At 29.7% G+C, this 18901-nt stretch overlaps 1 protein-coding gene across 1 annotated transcript in view; it reads right to left on the reverse strand.

The window, feature by feature from the left end:
- Positions 1-253: 253 nt before the first annotated feature.
- LOC113373971 overlaps positions 254-18901 on the reverse strand; it is a 370514-nt gene continuing 351866 nt past the window's right edge. Inside the window, exons 2-3 of the mRNA XM_026614232.1 lie at positions 6343-6969; positions 254-334 (exon numbers count right to left, since the gene is read on the reverse strand). Coding sequence (XP_026470017.1) covers positions 254-334; positions 6343-6969 — 708 coding nt within the window. The remainder of the gene's footprint in view (positions 335-6342; positions 6970-18901) is intronic.

The following is an 18901-nucleotide window of genomic DNA, read 5'->3' on the forward strand; positions in this document are numbered from 1 at the left end:
CAATTGATCACCAAATAATTGATAATTTGTAATAAAAAACAATCAGTTCTAGAAGCCATTTGCCCCATCCTTTTAAGATTAATAAGTTTATAGGAATTATTTTATTAAGTTTTAACAGGAAAATAAATATGAGTTATTAATTTCCATGTGCAATAAATTTATACTACTAATCAATCAAATATAATTTAAAATACAAATGCATTTAAATATCTATAACAAAATGATAATATTTTTTTTAGTAAAAATGTAAAGTTTAAGAGTCAATTTTATGAAATGGCACTGAACCTGAGACTGTTATGTATACAACGGTTAAATTTATATCAGACATAAGCGTCTGGTAAAGATATAAAGTTTTATATTTGATAGAAGCATTTAATACGAAAGACTTGCAAACTTTAAATGTTGATGTCTGCACATTATATGCGACTCTGACTACAATATCTACTTGAAAACAAAAGAAAATCTAGCATCCAGTTTATTATTATTTTCATGTCGTATACAATGTGCGAAGAGCAAATGTAAATCGTGTAATATAATAATAAATATTTGCTGAAATTATTTTTAATTTTCTCATTTGACAGGGACACATAATAAATTTTTGAAAGTTAGTAAGAAACACATTTCTATAATTGGAAATTAACTGGTAATTATAGTTCGATATAGTTGCTTGTTTGATACGTGTGATGTATAATAGTGCATTTGGTTAAGGCATTTAAAGGTTTATTTAAACTGTATTTATATAATACAATTTCAATTATATCAGTTCATAAATAAAATACATAAAGCGCTAACGATTTACAATATATTAAAAATTTCATGTATTCTATCTATTCGCAATATTAAAAATACAACATACAAAAATGTGAACGGCCCTTTGAATTTAAAAGCATTTCGATTATGAAAAAGTAATTCCCGAATATAAATGGTATGTAATTTCATACGTTCACGGATAACAATGAATTCTGATGCTGTGGTATACGAAAAAATAATGCTATTTTAACGAGAAAGTAATACCAAAAATGTGAAATACCCATTATGCAAAATGTAGTGAATTAATGAATTAATTTTGAAAGCAGGCAATAATGACTATACTATAGGACACTAATTTTATTTTAAGCATACTGATAATGCTAACGTACTTATACAGTTGGTTTTAAAAACTAGTTGGGTGAGGTATTTTTCCTTAAGGCAAGTTACATGAACTTCCCGATATGTGTAAATAATTGACTTAATCAATACTAAAACAATGTATTAATCTATGAGCGATTTATTGTAAAAATAGTATTTGAACTTTCAAAAACGAGTCCGAATTTTCATTAAAACGCGAACGAAAATTTTTTTGATCTTTGCCAAAAACTAATCAGCATTCATTTTTTTTAATTTTTCAAAATCTTTTCATAATTGTGAGCTGAAACGTGGACGTACACTTTTTGCTGACAAACGATAGTCCTCGACAAAATACGTCTAATGGCTTTTGAAATTTTGAAATCGGTTCAGCCGTTCTTGAGAAAACGACGACGAAAGGTAAAAAATCGGCTGCCATACACACAAACTCATCCATGCTACACACACATCATTTTTCTAAATTTGGTCTCATTCGATTCTGAATACATAAAATCAAATCCGATTTTTGGACGAAAACACGGAAGTTAATAAATAGTGGGTCACGACATTGTGCAAGAACTTTCCGTAAAGTTATTTGCAAAGTAAAAATAATCTATCATCAATAAAAATTCATCAAAAATATAAATATAACAATAATAATAATTGTTTTAAATAATTATTATTAATTAACTTCCCGTAGGGTGAGTTATAGTAATCGCAAAAAAATCGAAAAATACATTTTTTTATATATCTTTACGTTTTAGAGGTTTCTGAATATTTGGCATACCTTTGAAAAAATGGATGTATGTGTGTGTGTGTGTGCGTGTGTGTATGTGCGTGCGGATACAAATTTTCGTCGAGGATTTCGAATAATTCAAAAAACATTCGATTTGTATTGATAAGGAGACGTGCTGATTAGTTTTTGGCAAAGGCAGGTCTAGCCGTTCCGAAGATACGGGCAAAAAGTACCAAAAACGGTAATCCAGTTTTTAAGAGAACGGAGAGTCCGATTTGAATAATTCAAAAAACATTTTACTTGTATTAACAAGATGAAGAACTGATCAAATTTTCATAAAGGCGGGTCTAGCGGTTTTGGAGATCTAGTGAAAAAAGTAAAAAAAAATGACATCTGGCGGTCAAAAAGATCATTAGACATGTGCACATGTGCATCAGATATTTTATAGACATTTTAACAATAAGTATAAATTTTGTTTACATTCCTATGGGTTCCGTACCAATGCTTATCCGTTAGACGGCGGCGCGGCGCTTACGCGCTTCGATATTTCGTTTCTATGCAGTTAAAGCAGTATGATTGCTTTGAAAAAAAGTTCAAAGTTTCCAAAATATTTCAAAATATACTATTCTTCAAAAAGTCTTTTTTTCAAAAAAAGTAAATTTTTGTCAAAAATTTTATAGTTCTCAAAAATCTAATTTTTTAGAGTATTTTTTTTTCAAAAATCTTTAAAAAAAAAAAAAAAAATTGGTGCGGGAAGTTCCAGCAATTTGCCTTAACGCACGATGCCATGCGCTCCACTAGTTATATAAATAATTAAAGTAATTATTATAACTACTGTAATTTTATCATCATCGTTTATTTAAAATCTAATATAGAGCTTATATTTGTGTGACGACTTCATCTATAGAATAGAAACAGAATAAACAAGCACAGTACTTTTTGCCGTTTCTCCGAAACCGTTAGTTCTGCCTTCACAAAAAATTTCATTATTAGGTTTGACGGAGAGAAGTACTGCTTAGTTTTTGGCAATGACAGGTTCAGCCGTTCCGAAGATATAGAGAGCAAAGTGAAAGAAATAGTAGATTTTGAGTAAGCGGAACATCCAATTAGATTATTTAAAAAGCATGAATAGTTTTTGGCAAGGTAGGTTTAGCACTTTCAAATTTTTCCCAAATCGGCTCCCAAAACCAGCACGATACCTCTTTCAATTTTGAAAAAACTAGTGGTGTGTATGGCATCGTGCCTTAAGGCAAATTGCTGGAACTTCCGCCCCGTAACGAAATATTCGAGGCATATTAAATGTTTTCAAATAGATTATTATAAATAAATACTGTAATATAGTCTGATATTTATATGAATCATATAAACTGAATTGCAAAGTTGAAATTATTTGTTTAAGTATATTAGAACTTTAGTCACAATTAAAAATAATTTCTGAACTATTTTCGATTAACAACAAAAAAACTTCTTGAAAAGCAATTATTTTGTTAAAACAAGCAGAAAGTTCTTTGAATCATCATCATTTTCTAAATTTGGTCTAAGACACAGATACACATACATATTTTTTTTCATTGATGTTTCAGATCAGTTCGAATTTTCTGGTAAAAACAAACTTATCCTTCGGGAAGTTATAAAAATCATATTGAAGCCCTCACATTATTTAAATCAAAGACTCCGACATTAAAATAATGATTCTGTGTTACGTAATGTTGTTGGATTGCTATTCTAAAATCCTACCTTATGTAGTGATAATAAAATATTTCGGCCATTTCCAATTTAATTTTGCTTATTTACTTAAAATTTTATTGAAGTCTATAAATGTTTGCTCTTTCACTTCATTTACCCGAAAAATATGTATACGAACGCAATACACTTTATAATATACGCCACGACACGACCCGAAAGACGACATTTTGGAAACTAATCCTTTCCCGACAAGTTGTTGCAACCTACTGTCATTTTTCAATATTAAATTGTGGCGCCATGTTTAGGACGATAAAAGAACTATAAAATTTTATTTAATTTATATAATTCAACCAATTTCGTAGAATCAGTGCATAAATTTTATTACCATGTTGAATTTCATGAAATACGTCAAAACATTTTTTAACTTAATAAATTATTAAAGCACCTGCTTTAATAATTTACGTAGTATTTGATATTACTAACATCCCGTAGGGTAAGATATAGTAATCACCCAATAAACTAAAATGAAAATGTGTGAATATCTTTATATTTCAAAGGTTTTTGAACATTTTGCAAACCTTAGCAAAAATGAATAAATGCATGTGTGTGTGTATGTATGGATAGAAATCTTTGAGATTATTGAGAGACGTGTTGGTTAGTTTGGTTTAATAATTTGGTTTAACCGTTTCGGAGATATGGAGTAGCAAACAACTATGTGCAATTATGTTTTTGAAAGTAAGAAGCATCTGACTTGAATGATTCAAAATCATTTCACTAGTAGAGAATTGATTAAAATTTTGCAAAGGTTCAGCGATTTCGGAGAACGAGAAAAAAACTGAAAAAGAAATGACATCTGGGGGTTGAAAATCAGATATTTTTCACAATATGAATCAATCAACCTAAATTGGTATCAAAAACTTTAAAATTAAATAAAAAAATAAAAAATTTCAGTTTTTAAAATATTTCTAATACTTAAAAAAAAACAGTATTTTCGTAAATTTTGAAAAAATTCAAAAAATTTCATGATGTTCAAATAAAGCATTTTTTTCAATTTTTAAATATTCATTGTTTTGACAGATTATGTTTAATTAAATTTAAAAGAATGTTTTAGGTAAATATTATTTAATTGTAGTATATTGTTTTATTCATACACAGAAACATTAAGTAAATGGGCCGCAAGTGTTACTAGAAACTCAATTTTTTTTTAAATGTTAATATGAAAATTGGCTAATTGGTTAATATGAAAAACTCTTTTTGGCATTAAGACACTCCTTTTTGGTAAATCAAATTTTTATCAAAGCCTTTAGTATTTGAGTTTTTATAATCATTTGTTTTCTCATTTTTAAATAGAAATAATGTTCTCGAATGCCTTTATTCAATCGTCTTGATTAGGTTTATATATATATATATATATATACTAGTTGACCCGACAGACGTCTACAATTTTTCAATATAATATACTAATATTTACCGTTTACCTAAAAATAACTATTGTTTTTTAAATTACTCTTCACTTCAAAATGCATGTACATTTATAATATGAGCGATGTTAAATGTAGAACTGCTTTAAATAAAATACTGAGTCTCAATTCCCACACTATATTGGAAATTGAAGTCCTTGAAGCGGTATAACATAACCATAGCCATAACCATAACATAACACTGGTACTTCATGTTGGATTAAATTAATGTATTTTTTTATTATTTGAGATATCCAAAATTGCATCTTAAACTTCTTCTAATCGATATCGTGATGGCCGAATTGTATGTTTTCATCTCTACTTTCCCATTTGTTGTTATAAAGTGATTTTTTACGAATTTTAAAAATATTGTGGAAAGATTAGTGAAAGATGCAAAGTAATTATATATTGAAGAAAAAACTATATTGAAAATTTAATACCCGAATCTTATGTTAGCGCCCCCTAAGGCGTGCACTCGTATTTTTCGCATGCATCGCATCAAAGGTAGGACCGACCATGATTAATACTTAACTTCATATTTTAAGTGAATTAATTTGTCATAGTGTATTTCATATTTTTTATTCATAATCATAAATTTATTAAACATATTCTAATATTGTTTAGGTTCATAAGTAAATTGAAATTTTTGGCAGATGATAGTTTTCATTTATTTTCAATGCAAACAATGACATGTCAATTTTTTCCATTTATTTCTACAATATTTCACATTCACCCCAGTAACAAACTTTCTTTAACCAACTTCAGAAAGATTTATCAAAATCCGAATAATCGTTAAGGAGGAGTATACAGTGAGTGCTCGTAATTTAATATTAACTTTATATAATAGCAATAAAGCTCAAATTGATTCTACGTTTTAGTTAGAAAACATTTGTATTAGAATAAGAAAAGGGCTGCTTTTAGGGTTTTCCCGACGGTTATTTGGTTTTTCCTCGCCGTAAGAACCATCCTTGGAGTTCAACGAACATTTTAGAAAAAGAATTGGCCAAATTGGTCCACGCGTTGTTGAGTTATGCGCTTACCAACACATTTTGCGTTCCATTTTTATATATAAGTTATATATATATATATATATATATATATATATATATATATATATATATATATATATATATATATATATATATATATACAATTTATTGTAGTTGACTATTTTAATAAAATAAGCGCTTGTAAATTTACGGTACTCATAATAATTTATTTCAAAATATAAAAATAATTGTTATAATAACTGATTAATTCTTATTTATCATTGATCATTTTTATTTCTCGCATGTTTAATTGTGGTAAAACACCACTAGTTTACATATACCTGAATATCATATGTGTAATATTTACCTCGCTATCGTTGCTGTGCAACCGCAGCTTAAACCCCGGCAGCAAATCTTTCCGCCTATTGACGTCCTCCAGAGCCAAATTAGCCGCCGGCATGCAAGCTTGACCGCCTTGCCAGCCACCTTCACCGCCAATCGGAAAAATCCCGCCGATATGTAGCACATTCTCATCATCCGAATCATCACCTCTCGTCATGCGAGACGCGACGCGGTCTTTAGACTTCACTTCACTTTTCGGATTCACGAATTGAACTTCATCAGCAATAATCGCATCTTCTAACACCGTCACTTGCTTTCGTTTATCAAACCGCGGGGGGTTATTGGTTTTACTATGGGTACTATTACCCAACAAATCGGTTATGTGTCTATGTTTGATTTCACTGTGATGTCTTACGCCGAGTGTGACTTCGTGCACGATTTGATCGGTTTCTTGACGCGCGTTCGAAACGTCGTTGGGATAAAGCGGAGATTCGGTTTTAACGTGACGCGTCTTGCCGGTGGAGACGCCGCGCGCGACTCGGAGGACGTCGTGCGTGACGTCACCGCAGTGACATGGAGCAGGCAGGAGGATACAGCACCGCAGGAGGAGAAGCAACCAAAACGAACGCCGCACGCTATGCAGCACCCGCCACTGAAAAATAATAAAAGAACTATATTAACATTTTATTTCTGTAGTATTATATAATTTAATGTCCTAATTATTTTATGGCTTTTCCAATTGGTTTTTACTTTATTAACTTTCCGTAGGGTAAGTTATAGTAATCGCAAAAAAATAATTTTTTTCCTACTTCTAAGCGTCAAATTTTCTTAACATTTTGGCGTACCATAGAAAAAATTGATGTTTTGTTTTTAAATTTTTATTGGCCTCCGCTTTACAGCACTTTAAGCCACCTACATTATTCATATTATTTTTCATCATATTCTATACAATTCTTACATATATATTTCTTATACATTCATCATATATATACTATCTCTTCTTATATCCTAATCTTCCATTCAACTTTCTTTCTTCAATTCCATTCAATTTTCATGCTTCTTCTTGTTTCTCAATATGTTCTTCTCATCTTCTAAACTAAACTCATATTTTCCTTCTTACTTATAATACAATTCTTAATCTGCTTTAATATTTTATATTTTTAATTCTGGTATTGCTGAAGATTCGAGCCGAATTCCTCCGGCGTGTGAGTCGAGGACGCTACTGAGTATGCTATTCTCGCCACAAAATGGATGCATGATAGATACAAATTTTTCGGGACGTATGATGGTTTCACATTTTTGATAACGTTTTCGAGAGCACTGCTCAACCGATTTCAATGATTTAAAAAAACATTCGATTCCTATTGACGAAATAAAAAAATTATTATTTTTTTAATTGAAAAAAATGGGGGCAAGTCGAGCGATCTCGGAATTAAAAAAGAGTAGAAAATTTCTATGGGTTCGGTACCAAGATTTAAAGTATTCCACATTCACTTAAACGAATGACCTCAGCATTTTCGATAGCATAAATCAACCGACTTAAATAAGTTGCAACATTTTCAAGAATTTTCAAAATTGTGAAATAAAAATCGGCTTAATTTTTTTTCAACAGTTAATTACAAGAAATCGGCTCGGCAGATTTTCATCTAAAACTATTCAGTGTCATTCTAAACTAATATCTTTTGAACAGTTTTTGATTTTTTTAAATCAATTTGGTAGCATAAGCTTAAATGTGGACGAAAATTTTAACACTTTTCGCAAATTACAAAGAAACGGCTTGGCAGATCGTCGCACAAAACTAACAAACGATAGTCCTCGTTGAGATACATCAAATGGCTTTTAAATTTCTGAAATTGGTTCAGACGTTATTGAGAAAGTGTCGATAAAAGGTTTAATTTTGATAAATCCCAAAAAACGTTACTAAGTTTTGCAATCTTTGACGAATTTTAAAAGTTAAACTACTTGTCGTAGGGCCGTAATATGTTAGTATGATCTATCTAAAGTCTATGCTATAAAAAAACATAAAAATCGCCGAAATCAATAATTTTAGCAATTTATTACACGAAAACCGTCCGGCCGATCTTTACCAAAAACTAATCAGCACGATTCCCAACCAATATCTTTCGAACTTTTTTTGAATTTTTAAAATTGATTTAGAATTGCGGGCTCATCGAGGTACATCGAATGGCTTTTAAATTTTTGAAATCGGTCCAACCGTTTCCCAAATTTGGTCTCATTCGATTCAGAATAGCTTGAAACGTCAAGCGAGAGAACATAAAATTAGCGAATCGGATTTTTTGACGAAAACAAATTTCTCCTTCGGGAAGTTAATAAATGGGTAGTTAGAACATTTGTCTACGTCACACAACATAACATACTCATTTAAACAATCTTAAATCATATGAGTATAATAAAATATTATATAAAAGAACATAACTTTTAAAACAAAGTTAACAATTAATAAACTGAACTATGAGATCATTTTCTTTATATATATATATATATCATAATTAGTAATAGTATGTTATTTTAATAGATTACTTTAATAGATTCATTCAGAACGTAAACTAACAATTATTACCTAACTAAGCAGTCACTTCATCAACATCAATATACTGAGATCTAGTCAGAATCATATGAAATGTCTTGGATTGGTAGATGTGGGCGACAAGATATGAATAGTTTCAGGTACCGTCAGCCACTTATAGTTAAAGTATTAACAACACCACTTTCAATGTAACTAATACTTTTTGTATTTCAATTATAAGTGATTGAATACAATTTATAATAACGGTAATAACTGGATTTGCCTTAGGTATATTTCGCACAGGTGAATCGATGAATCAACTAACCCCGAGTGTCGGCATTGATAACTGAACCTAACTGAACCGAAAAGAACCGAAAGAAACCTAAAATTACCGAGAGTCTTGGCAGTACAGCCGTTTAATACTGGCGCATGTTGGGATGCACAACCTGCAGATATTCCAGAGGTATGCAACCGTTATTATACAATTATAAAATAAAGAACATGGTTCATTGCGCAACACATATATATTTTTTTTCTTCTTATTGTTTGAACAGCAATCAGAACTCCTATATGTTCTATAAGCTGTTGGATAACGACTTAAGACTACTTATTCCATGAGAGGCAATCCATCGATTAACCATTCTCTTATGTGTGGGATATTTTTGATATTAGCTCTTACGTCTAATAGTTAACATATGATTAGATTTTGCAGCTATGTCCACGAAGGACGATTTCCACTTGGAATTATATTGTGATCTATAACCCCAAGTGGAAATTTGACATCAAAGCTGCTTGATGTCGGGCTACGGCGGTAGCGGGAATCGATCCAGCGAACCTGGAACTAGTTGCAGCGCAACACATGATTGCGTATTTTACGTAAAACTCTGGCACTTGATCCTTTACGCCAACCCTAAATACAAAATATGAGCTTCCACAAACCGGGCAGAATCAATCATCGAATTATGATACCGGTTATAGAATTTGTCTTTTTTGTATTGTTTTTTCAATTCCTCTCTTTCGTATTTTGTCTTACTTCAGTTAGATTTTTCTTTACATGTTCAGCTTTTTAACCGAAAAAATACATAAAAAACATGTCACACTCGTACTCAACGCACACTTTTTGAGACAAATCATCGTTATGACCGATTTTAATTATCTACGCAAAAACGAATTGCTGGTAACCAACAACTGATGCTCAACTTATGGCAAAATGACAAACATAGTAATCTATCTGTGTACTAGTAACAGTTATTAAATGAAGCCGAACAACAAAAATCAATTTTGGCGCTTTAAAAAAAATTCGGTTTACAGATCATGTCAATGTACGGCACTGAATTAGAGTAATAATGTAACTTGTTCTAACAAACATACTACATCTTTACTCTCTTGGATCCTATTCCAAATTGCCATAGTTTAGCTGTTATGACGACTGTCACAACCGTACTCTGGCACAACCGTATCCAGACTCCCCTACTAATCATTTTAAATATCTTGAATATAAGCGATAAACATATTTTATTAAAAATAATTACAATTTTCAGCAATGTGAAAAAAATCGAAAGCAAAGATTTACTTTAACTAATAATACGATTAATTACAATTAACTTTTTATTTTCAGTGCGCGTTTTTTCAGTTTGAATAGCATGGTTATGTAAATCCATAAATGTTACGATTAATTCCTAAAGTAATGTGAAATGTATCTTGAATCAATTTTTTGCATGTCATATATTCGACACTACAAAAAATTCCATTGCATTCATTCTGTTTAACAAATAAAAAAGGTTAAAACATATATGTGATGATTCGAATATATGAATATGTAACTACAGTTTTAACTTCTTATAACTTAACATTACGGGAGGGCACCGATTTCAAAACAATCTATTGTACCGGCTGTAAACTTGATTTCATTGTGTATGTTATGCAATTTGTTTGATAAAAATTTGTGGATATTGAAGGACATACATTTGTAATATAAATTTATTTTTGATCATTTTATAAAGAATGGTGACGTTCAAAACAATTTCCAAAATGCATAGCTAGTTGATTTTGACAGATTTTACAATAAAATTTTATTCACCGCCTTCCTCCTGGTGCTTTTCTGTCAGAACAGACAATACAATCTCTTTTTCTTTCTCTCGCATTTAGAATATGCCACTGATCAATTAGTATATTGGTTCATCATAATGGTTTGTTTTTTCTATCATATTGTCTAATAATTCATTTGTAAAATATAAAGTAAAATAATCTATTGAATGCTGATATTGCTTATATATAGTCGGACTGTTTGTTCATGTATGTCAAACTCGATTATTGAAGGAGAATCGGCACATTCGCTAATATCTTTCCGCTCTTCATTTAATTTGTCGAACTTCTTCTTTTTGTTGGTTCGATACTACCATCATCACATTCATCACTATCTTCGGTGCGAATAGTAATTTCGTAAAATTTGTCTGTATGAATGTCTATTTGAAACTCATCTTCACTACCCTAGACAATATAATAATATGTGTTCACTACTGCTTAATTCCAAAATTTACCAGTCATTTTGCCATATTTAAAAGTGCTCGGCCGTTTTAAATATTAAATAATTATTAAAAAAAGACCATATAGCAAAGAAAGAGGCTAAAAATACTTCTAAAATAACTTAAAATTATTTTCAAAATACAACGCTGTTTATCACTGCTATATGTAATTTATTCAACTTTTAGATGCAAACTGAGTCATTGTTTATAAAATAGCCTGTGCCTCACAGAGTATATTTGTCCCCAAAGAGTTAATATTTAATCGAAATTACCATAAATTATTTTTCAAATTCAACACACAGAATAAAAGTACCACGTACCCAATTATTTTGACATATTGTTAAATCACACAAATATTTCCCTTTACAAAAAATATTTTCTGAATGCGCAAAATGAATGTGATAAATATAATGTTCAGCACTGAATAATATGAATAATAAATTGCACAAAAACTTTATTTTAAATTATCTACAAAATGATTTTCGCTTTGTTGAAATTACTTTTTACATTAATCATGCATGTAGTAAAATATTCACAACATAAAAGACTCATTTATAACATCCAGCGAGTGAAGCTGGCACGTGGCAATCATCCAAATCATAGCGAAAATTGTGTGTTTTGAAAATTTAATTTATCAAAGTGCCTAAGGAAATTAATTTATATAAATTTAATTAACATACACCCCTTGAAAAATTGTTTTGTAAGATAAAGTTTTTAACAGAAATGAGAATTATGGTTTTGCAAGAAATCAAAAACTCGTTCGGAAATTTAGCAGACGCCGAAAATGATTAGGAAAAGTTTAAGGATAATGGAGAATGTACCTAATTAAAATATAAATATTAAATGCTTTTAATAGGGCAAGACGGAGCACACAGGTCCAATATGACTTTGAGTAATTATATGGTGAGAACCTAAGCAATTATATCACAACTATCTACCTATGTTGAATAAAACTCTTTCGTAAAAATATGATTTTTTGCTGTTTTTCAAAAACTTGTCAGCTGTTAATATCTACTCCATAGGCGGGTTAAAATGGGACAAACAGGTTCAATGTCTTATTTTTAATTTTAAAGAGAATTTACAAAATAGTAGCTACATTCTTCAACCTAACAAAATATAAATTTTATGGGTACAATTTTTACAGAGATCATACTATATATAATCTTGATATGGTGTTTCTTCAGAAATAATCATCAGCAGAGTTGGGATAATTATTAATTTATAATAAATAATTTATTCTTCTTTAATTTGGTTCATTAGTTGTAAAATTGATGTTTTTAATTGAATTAATATTTTATTTGAATTAAAATCAGGAGTGAGAATAGTAATTATAGAATTCGGATAGAATGGAAAAAATATTGAAACTGGCTGATTAAAAGAAGAATGAAGTAATCAAAACTAAAGAAGAATAAAAATTAAGAATAAAATTATAGAATAGGATATATAAGATTGAATATGGTATAAACAATAATAAATGGCCAAATGCTTAGAGGAAGCGAGGCCAAATAAAATTAACACTAGTGGGGCAAATGGCATCGTGCTTTAAGGCAAATTGCTGGAACTTCACGTACCAAAAATTATTTAGTCTTTTAAAAAGATTAACATTTTAAAAAAAATTTACTTTTAAAAAATTAGATTTTTGAAAAACTATTTAAAAAAAATGTTTTCTTCATCTTGAAATTATTTGGAAATTCTTAACTTTTTTCAAAACAATCGTTCTGCTTTAACTGCATAGAGACGAAATAGCAAAGCGCGTAAGCGCCGCGTCGCCGTCTAACGGATAAACATTGGCGCGGAACCGATAGGAATGTGAACAAAATTCATACTTATTGTTAAAATTTCTATAAAATATCTGATAAATTGATGTGCATATGTCTAATGATCATTTTTGACCGCTAAATAGCATTTTTTTATTTTTTTACTAGATCTCCGAAACCGCTAGACCTGTTCTTCATCTTGTCAATGCAAGTAAAATGTTTTTTTGAATTATTAAAATCGGACGCTCCGTTCTCTTAAAACCTGAGTTACCGTTTTTGGCACTTTTTTCCCCGTATCATCGAAACGGCTAGACCTGCTTATGCCAAAAATTAATCAGCACGTCTCCTTATCTCAATCGAAGCAATCGAATGTTTTTTGAATAATCGAAATCGGTTCAACCGTGTTCCCGAAATCGTTGACGAAAATTCGTATCCGCACACCCACACACATACACACACAAAATGTTCCGAAATCTCTGAAACGAAAAAATATATAAAACTTTTCATTTTCGATTTTTTTGCGATTACTATAACTTACTTTACGGGAAGTTAAAAAAAATGTTATGGATTTTCAAGCATTGCCGTTTATTTCCCTATAGCAAGATCGCAATAAATAACGTGATGACTGATTACACATCTTTTTCTCTCTACTTTCAAATATTGCTGTCAATAATTTTTACGAAGTAAGTGTAGCCAATGATGACCTTATTTCCATAAACAATTTCATCGCCTATTCCTAGCAACCTTAAGACATAATAATTTTACAAATAATTCTTTTATTATGGGCAGTATTTTAATAATTAAATTTAACTTCGAAACTAATGACTAGAGAAAATTGATCAAAGAATCCTATATAGTATTTTAGTAGTAGGAACGAGTAGGGCGAATGGATCTTGCAAAAATGGTTGTCATTGTAACTATGACAGGCGGGTTAATTCAAATTTCAGTGATTGTTAAAAGCCAAGTGAATATAGAATCAATAAACGTCAATTTTTTTCAATTTATTTGAATGAACTAAATATTATTGCATTATTTTCTCTAAGGGCAAAACGTGAAAAACTTTATCCTAAGTCATTATTGATAGGTGCAATATTAACTAAAAAAAATACAAGCCAACATTCAACCAATATTAATTGTGAATGTTATGTCCAAATAATTTTTAATTGAAATGATAAAATATTCTTATTTACACATTGAGGGCTCGCCCGTAGGTAAGTGGTTAAGAACGACGGGACCTGAATCAGAGGTTCCGGGTTCGATACCCACTTCGAGCAGCCTGTTGTCAGGCAGCAGTGACGATTTTCACTTGGAAATATAGATAGCAATATATTTCCATGTGAAAATAGCCCTTGCCCGGCATTGCTGCACCAATAAAAAGTCAGCCCTATTAGATTAAATCTAATATCAAAAAATCATCAAATATGGATGGATTAACCATTGGGTTAACATCTAAAAAATACGAAGAAAGGAGAAGTTTCAGCCCAACGGCTCATAGGACGTAAGATTCTGATTGCTGTTAAAATATATATAAAAAAATTACACATTGTCTAATCCACGTATGATTTCTATTCTATTCATTTGCTACTCTATATGCAGATTAAACAAGACAATGAGTACCTCCTCCCGGTGCTCGGTTTTCCTATATACTATGTCGCAACCTAAAGTTACAAGGCGTTATACAACGTAGATGAAACAATGCAACAGGATTGACTAAGCCGCCTATAAAGCTAAATACAATAGATTGTGTTTGTCAAATAAATTCACCTCTAACCTGCGTTATGAAATTATGTTCGATATATAATCCTATTTATATAAGAATGAGTGTATAGGCCTGGAATATATTACGCCCTCACAATTTGGATCGTTCATAAGTCTTGTTGATTAAGGCGTGAGAACGACCCTCTTAATCGTTTCGGTCAGTTGAGTAGAGGGAAAAGAATAATAGACAAGATGCTAGTATTCGGTTTTGATAAGGGTATTACATAATTATCATTATTTATTTAAGTTTTATTCAAACTAGTTGTAAGAAGCATTTTGCCCTGAGGCAAGTTGTCGAATTTTACGATACGTGTAACTAATCGACTTCATCACCAGGAACTAGAAGTAGCTATTTCGATAAAATGTACATATTTATAGTATCTATAATTATATGAATTAAATTACTTCAGCACATTTTATTTCATCTATTTGTTGTTATAAAATTATACTTAAGTTTCGACGTCAACTGTAATCAGTAGCTACCTGTGAAACCCCTCAGAACGTACAGATGCTTAGGCACAGGTTCTGATTAGAATTGCCTAAACGCACGGCGACATTCTAAACATTAATGATTTTTTATAACTTCACTTATACTATAAGAAAGATATGCTATTTGAGACTTCAATATCTTTTATTATGTAAAGTTTCATCAAAATCGTTAAACATTTATTTCAACATTTAATTAAGAACAAACGGCCCGATCTTTACCAAAAACTAATCTAATCCAAAAAATAATCAATTTTCTTGAAATCAATTAAATTTGAATTTTTGAAGGTGTGCGAGAAATTTTACTCTTTTCTCCCAATTGCGAAGAAACGGTTTAGACTATTGATTGGCTTTTAAGTTTTTGAGATCGGTCCAGTCGTTTTTCGAAAAACGTCGACAAAAAGTCAAAAATCCTACTTTTTATTCATATTTTTTTATCAACTTACAACAAATTACTTATATATAAGGCTGTGATCAAACCCGTGTGGACCTACGGATTACAACTTTGGGGTACTGCTAAAAAGAGCAATTTAAACATAATACAACGAGCACAAAACAAATTCCTTCGACAAATATTAAACGCTCCTCACTACACGCCAACACGGATTCTCCACAAAGACACGGGTATACCTACAATTCAAGAACATATATATCAATGTTTGCCTGTAATTATAAGAATAGAATTGACGCACATCCAAACCAACTAGCATGCAACTTATACCAGGATGGCCAGCCGACCAGGCTCAAAAGGAAAATACCTCGAGATTTATTATAGTTTATTTTATATATATATATATATATATATATATATATATATATATATATATATTTCTCTATATTTGTCTTTAGTTTTTTCTTTTTTATATATTAACTATAGTAGATACACCACTGGGCGTATCTACTAATTTGTAAACAACCAATTGTAAACACTTGTCAGCATTCTCTGCTAAATATAATTATTTTTATAGATTGCAGAATGAAAATAAAATAAAAAAAAATATATATTTTTTTCTAATTTTGTTTCTGTAGAAAAAACATAAAACTATCAAATTGTTTTTTTAGAGAACATAAACTTTCTTTCCGTAAGTTAATTATGAACTATTAAACTGTTTTTTTTTAATAACAATTTTTAATATTATAAATAATAATTATAATTGTTGCTTGCAATTGAATTCAATTGGTATAAAAAATTTATGCATGCTCAAAAATTTGTATAAATAGTCTAAAGTATCATAAATTTATTTCTATTAATCAAATGTCTTAAAACTTTCAAATAAGTAAAATACTTTATTAAGCTTAATTATAATGAGCATGTTTGAATTAATTATCGTAATCCATAACGTATAGCAAAGTGTGTCATTATATTATGTTATAATATAAGTTATTTTTTAAACGCTTCCGATCAAATTTTTCCAGTTATTTAATAAATAAATATTTTGATTGATTATGGATTATTATTATTTTTTATTTGTGCAATACTTGATGAAGAATAAATGCGAACAAATTGAAATTGAAAGTTGTACAAGGTAAAAAATAATAAAAGGTAAAAGTAATAATAATATTAAAATTATCTTAAGATAGATGAATATTTATATAGAAGCCATACCAATGTACATAAGAAAAATAAAACAAATTTCCAAAATGAAATAAAAGTTTGGGTTTTTCGTAAGCTCAGGAAAATTTTAATCAAAATAATCTGAGAAAAATTCACAAAAAGGCCATAACATTCACAAAAAATATTTGTGGTTGGAGGGTGAAAATTTAGGATTCTATATGATTTTCAATTTAAAAAAAAATTATAAAAGTGGAGGTGATGTTAAAAATAATAGAAATATTCATATCGTATTACAAATAAATTATTTTACCATTATTTATATCGTTGGGTAAGTTAATATTCAAACAATAAAAATGATATTATTTCATTATATTTACATTTTATGCTTTATGTTATTTGATCATTTTGGATATCATAAACAATAGTTTATCGGCATCAGTGTTTGTAATTAATATATTTCAAATCCCGTTTTCGAAATAATGTTCAAATATGTAAGGTAAACAGAGGAAATAATGTATAAACAAAACGTTTGCATATAAACATAAACATTTGACGTTTGAAGGGTATCTGCAGAATGTTTTTTTATAACGACAGATTGTCAATTATAAAAGCAAGTAGAAAATATATATAAATATTCTAAAATTAACAAGATTCATATTTTGTACAGTGTTTAAAATAACATATTTTTAGTACAAACATAATTTTTGAAAATAATACAATTTCAGGAAACCTAAAACTTTTAAAGCTTCAGAAGTATAGCACAACTGATTAGAACAATTACCCTATTAACCAATAAACTAGCTGTCACATATTTTATTTTAATATTTGCAAAGCTTCAAACAATGAAGATTTTAATTAGATTGTAGCCACACATAAATCTCATATCAAAATAATAAAATTCGGATTTAGTCTAGAGCCTGTTCTAACCAAAAGCCAGATGAAAAAAGCTGAGCTTTCCCTTATTAGAGACACTATTTTGCTAGAAGAATTGTTATGAGGGTTCGTTAGCGCCGAAAGCCCGGTGGTAAATTAATTTGCCGCCTTCATTATCATCTGTATAATATAAACGTTCATTTTCTTCAGATTAGAACCCACACACTATTATAAATAAGAAATATATTACATAGGAAAGACTATGTATTTTGCTCCGGGTTAGATAAAAAACTTCATAATGTGAAAAAATTTGACAATGTTTATTTTGAGGTTCTAATTATAAATTTATAAAATTTGTCTTACTATTATCATAAAAAAGATCGGTAGAATGTTCAACTACTCTGAGTTTGCATAAAACATATTTTTCTGTAGTAGTTCTACATATTTACAATTAAAAAAGAAATAGTATAGGGTGGGGCCCAAAGGTCCAATTAGACTTTGAGCGAATACTTTGTGAAAACCAAACAAACAACTATCTCATTATTGTAGAAATATGTTTTATTCGCTATATTTCAATAAATTGTCATGTCATGAGGTCCTCTTTACTCCATAGGCGGGGTAAATAAGGACAACCGGGGGGCAAAAAGTTTTTCCATTTTAATTTCAATTTTAGGCTTTATACAATGATAGCTACAATAAAAATTAAAACTCATAAATTAAATACGCTTTTTTGAACAAAATAAACAAAAAAAAATATTAAGTATTACTGCTTCATAAATCTTGCCTTGGTTTATGTCTGTTTTTTATTATAATCAGACTTATTGTTTCTTTCAATGAAACTATTACAAATGAGATATAAACAACTTTGGTTCAGTTTACATAGTTTATGGGCACTTTTTTATAAATATCGCATTGGGTACAATTATTATATGAAACTTGTCAGAAGAGTTATTCATCAGAGTTGGAATAACTATTAATTCAATTTTTTTATAACTAGTGGTGCGTATGGCATCGTGCCTTAAGGCAAATTTCTGGAACTTCCCGTACCGTAACGAAATGTTCGAGGAATACTGAATGTTTTCCAATAGATTATTATAAAAATT

The sequence above is a fragment of the Ctenocephalides felis genome, unplaced genomic scaffold (assembly GCF_003426905.1).
Source record: "Ctenocephalides felis isolate EL2017-DRISC unplaced genomic scaffold, ASM342690v1 CF-g0.4_SCAFFOLD_01604, whole genome shotgun sequence".
In the NCBI taxonomy this organism is placed as follows: domain Eukaryota; kingdom Metazoa; phylum Arthropoda; class Insecta; order Siphonaptera; family Pulicidae; genus Ctenocephalides; species Ctenocephalides felis.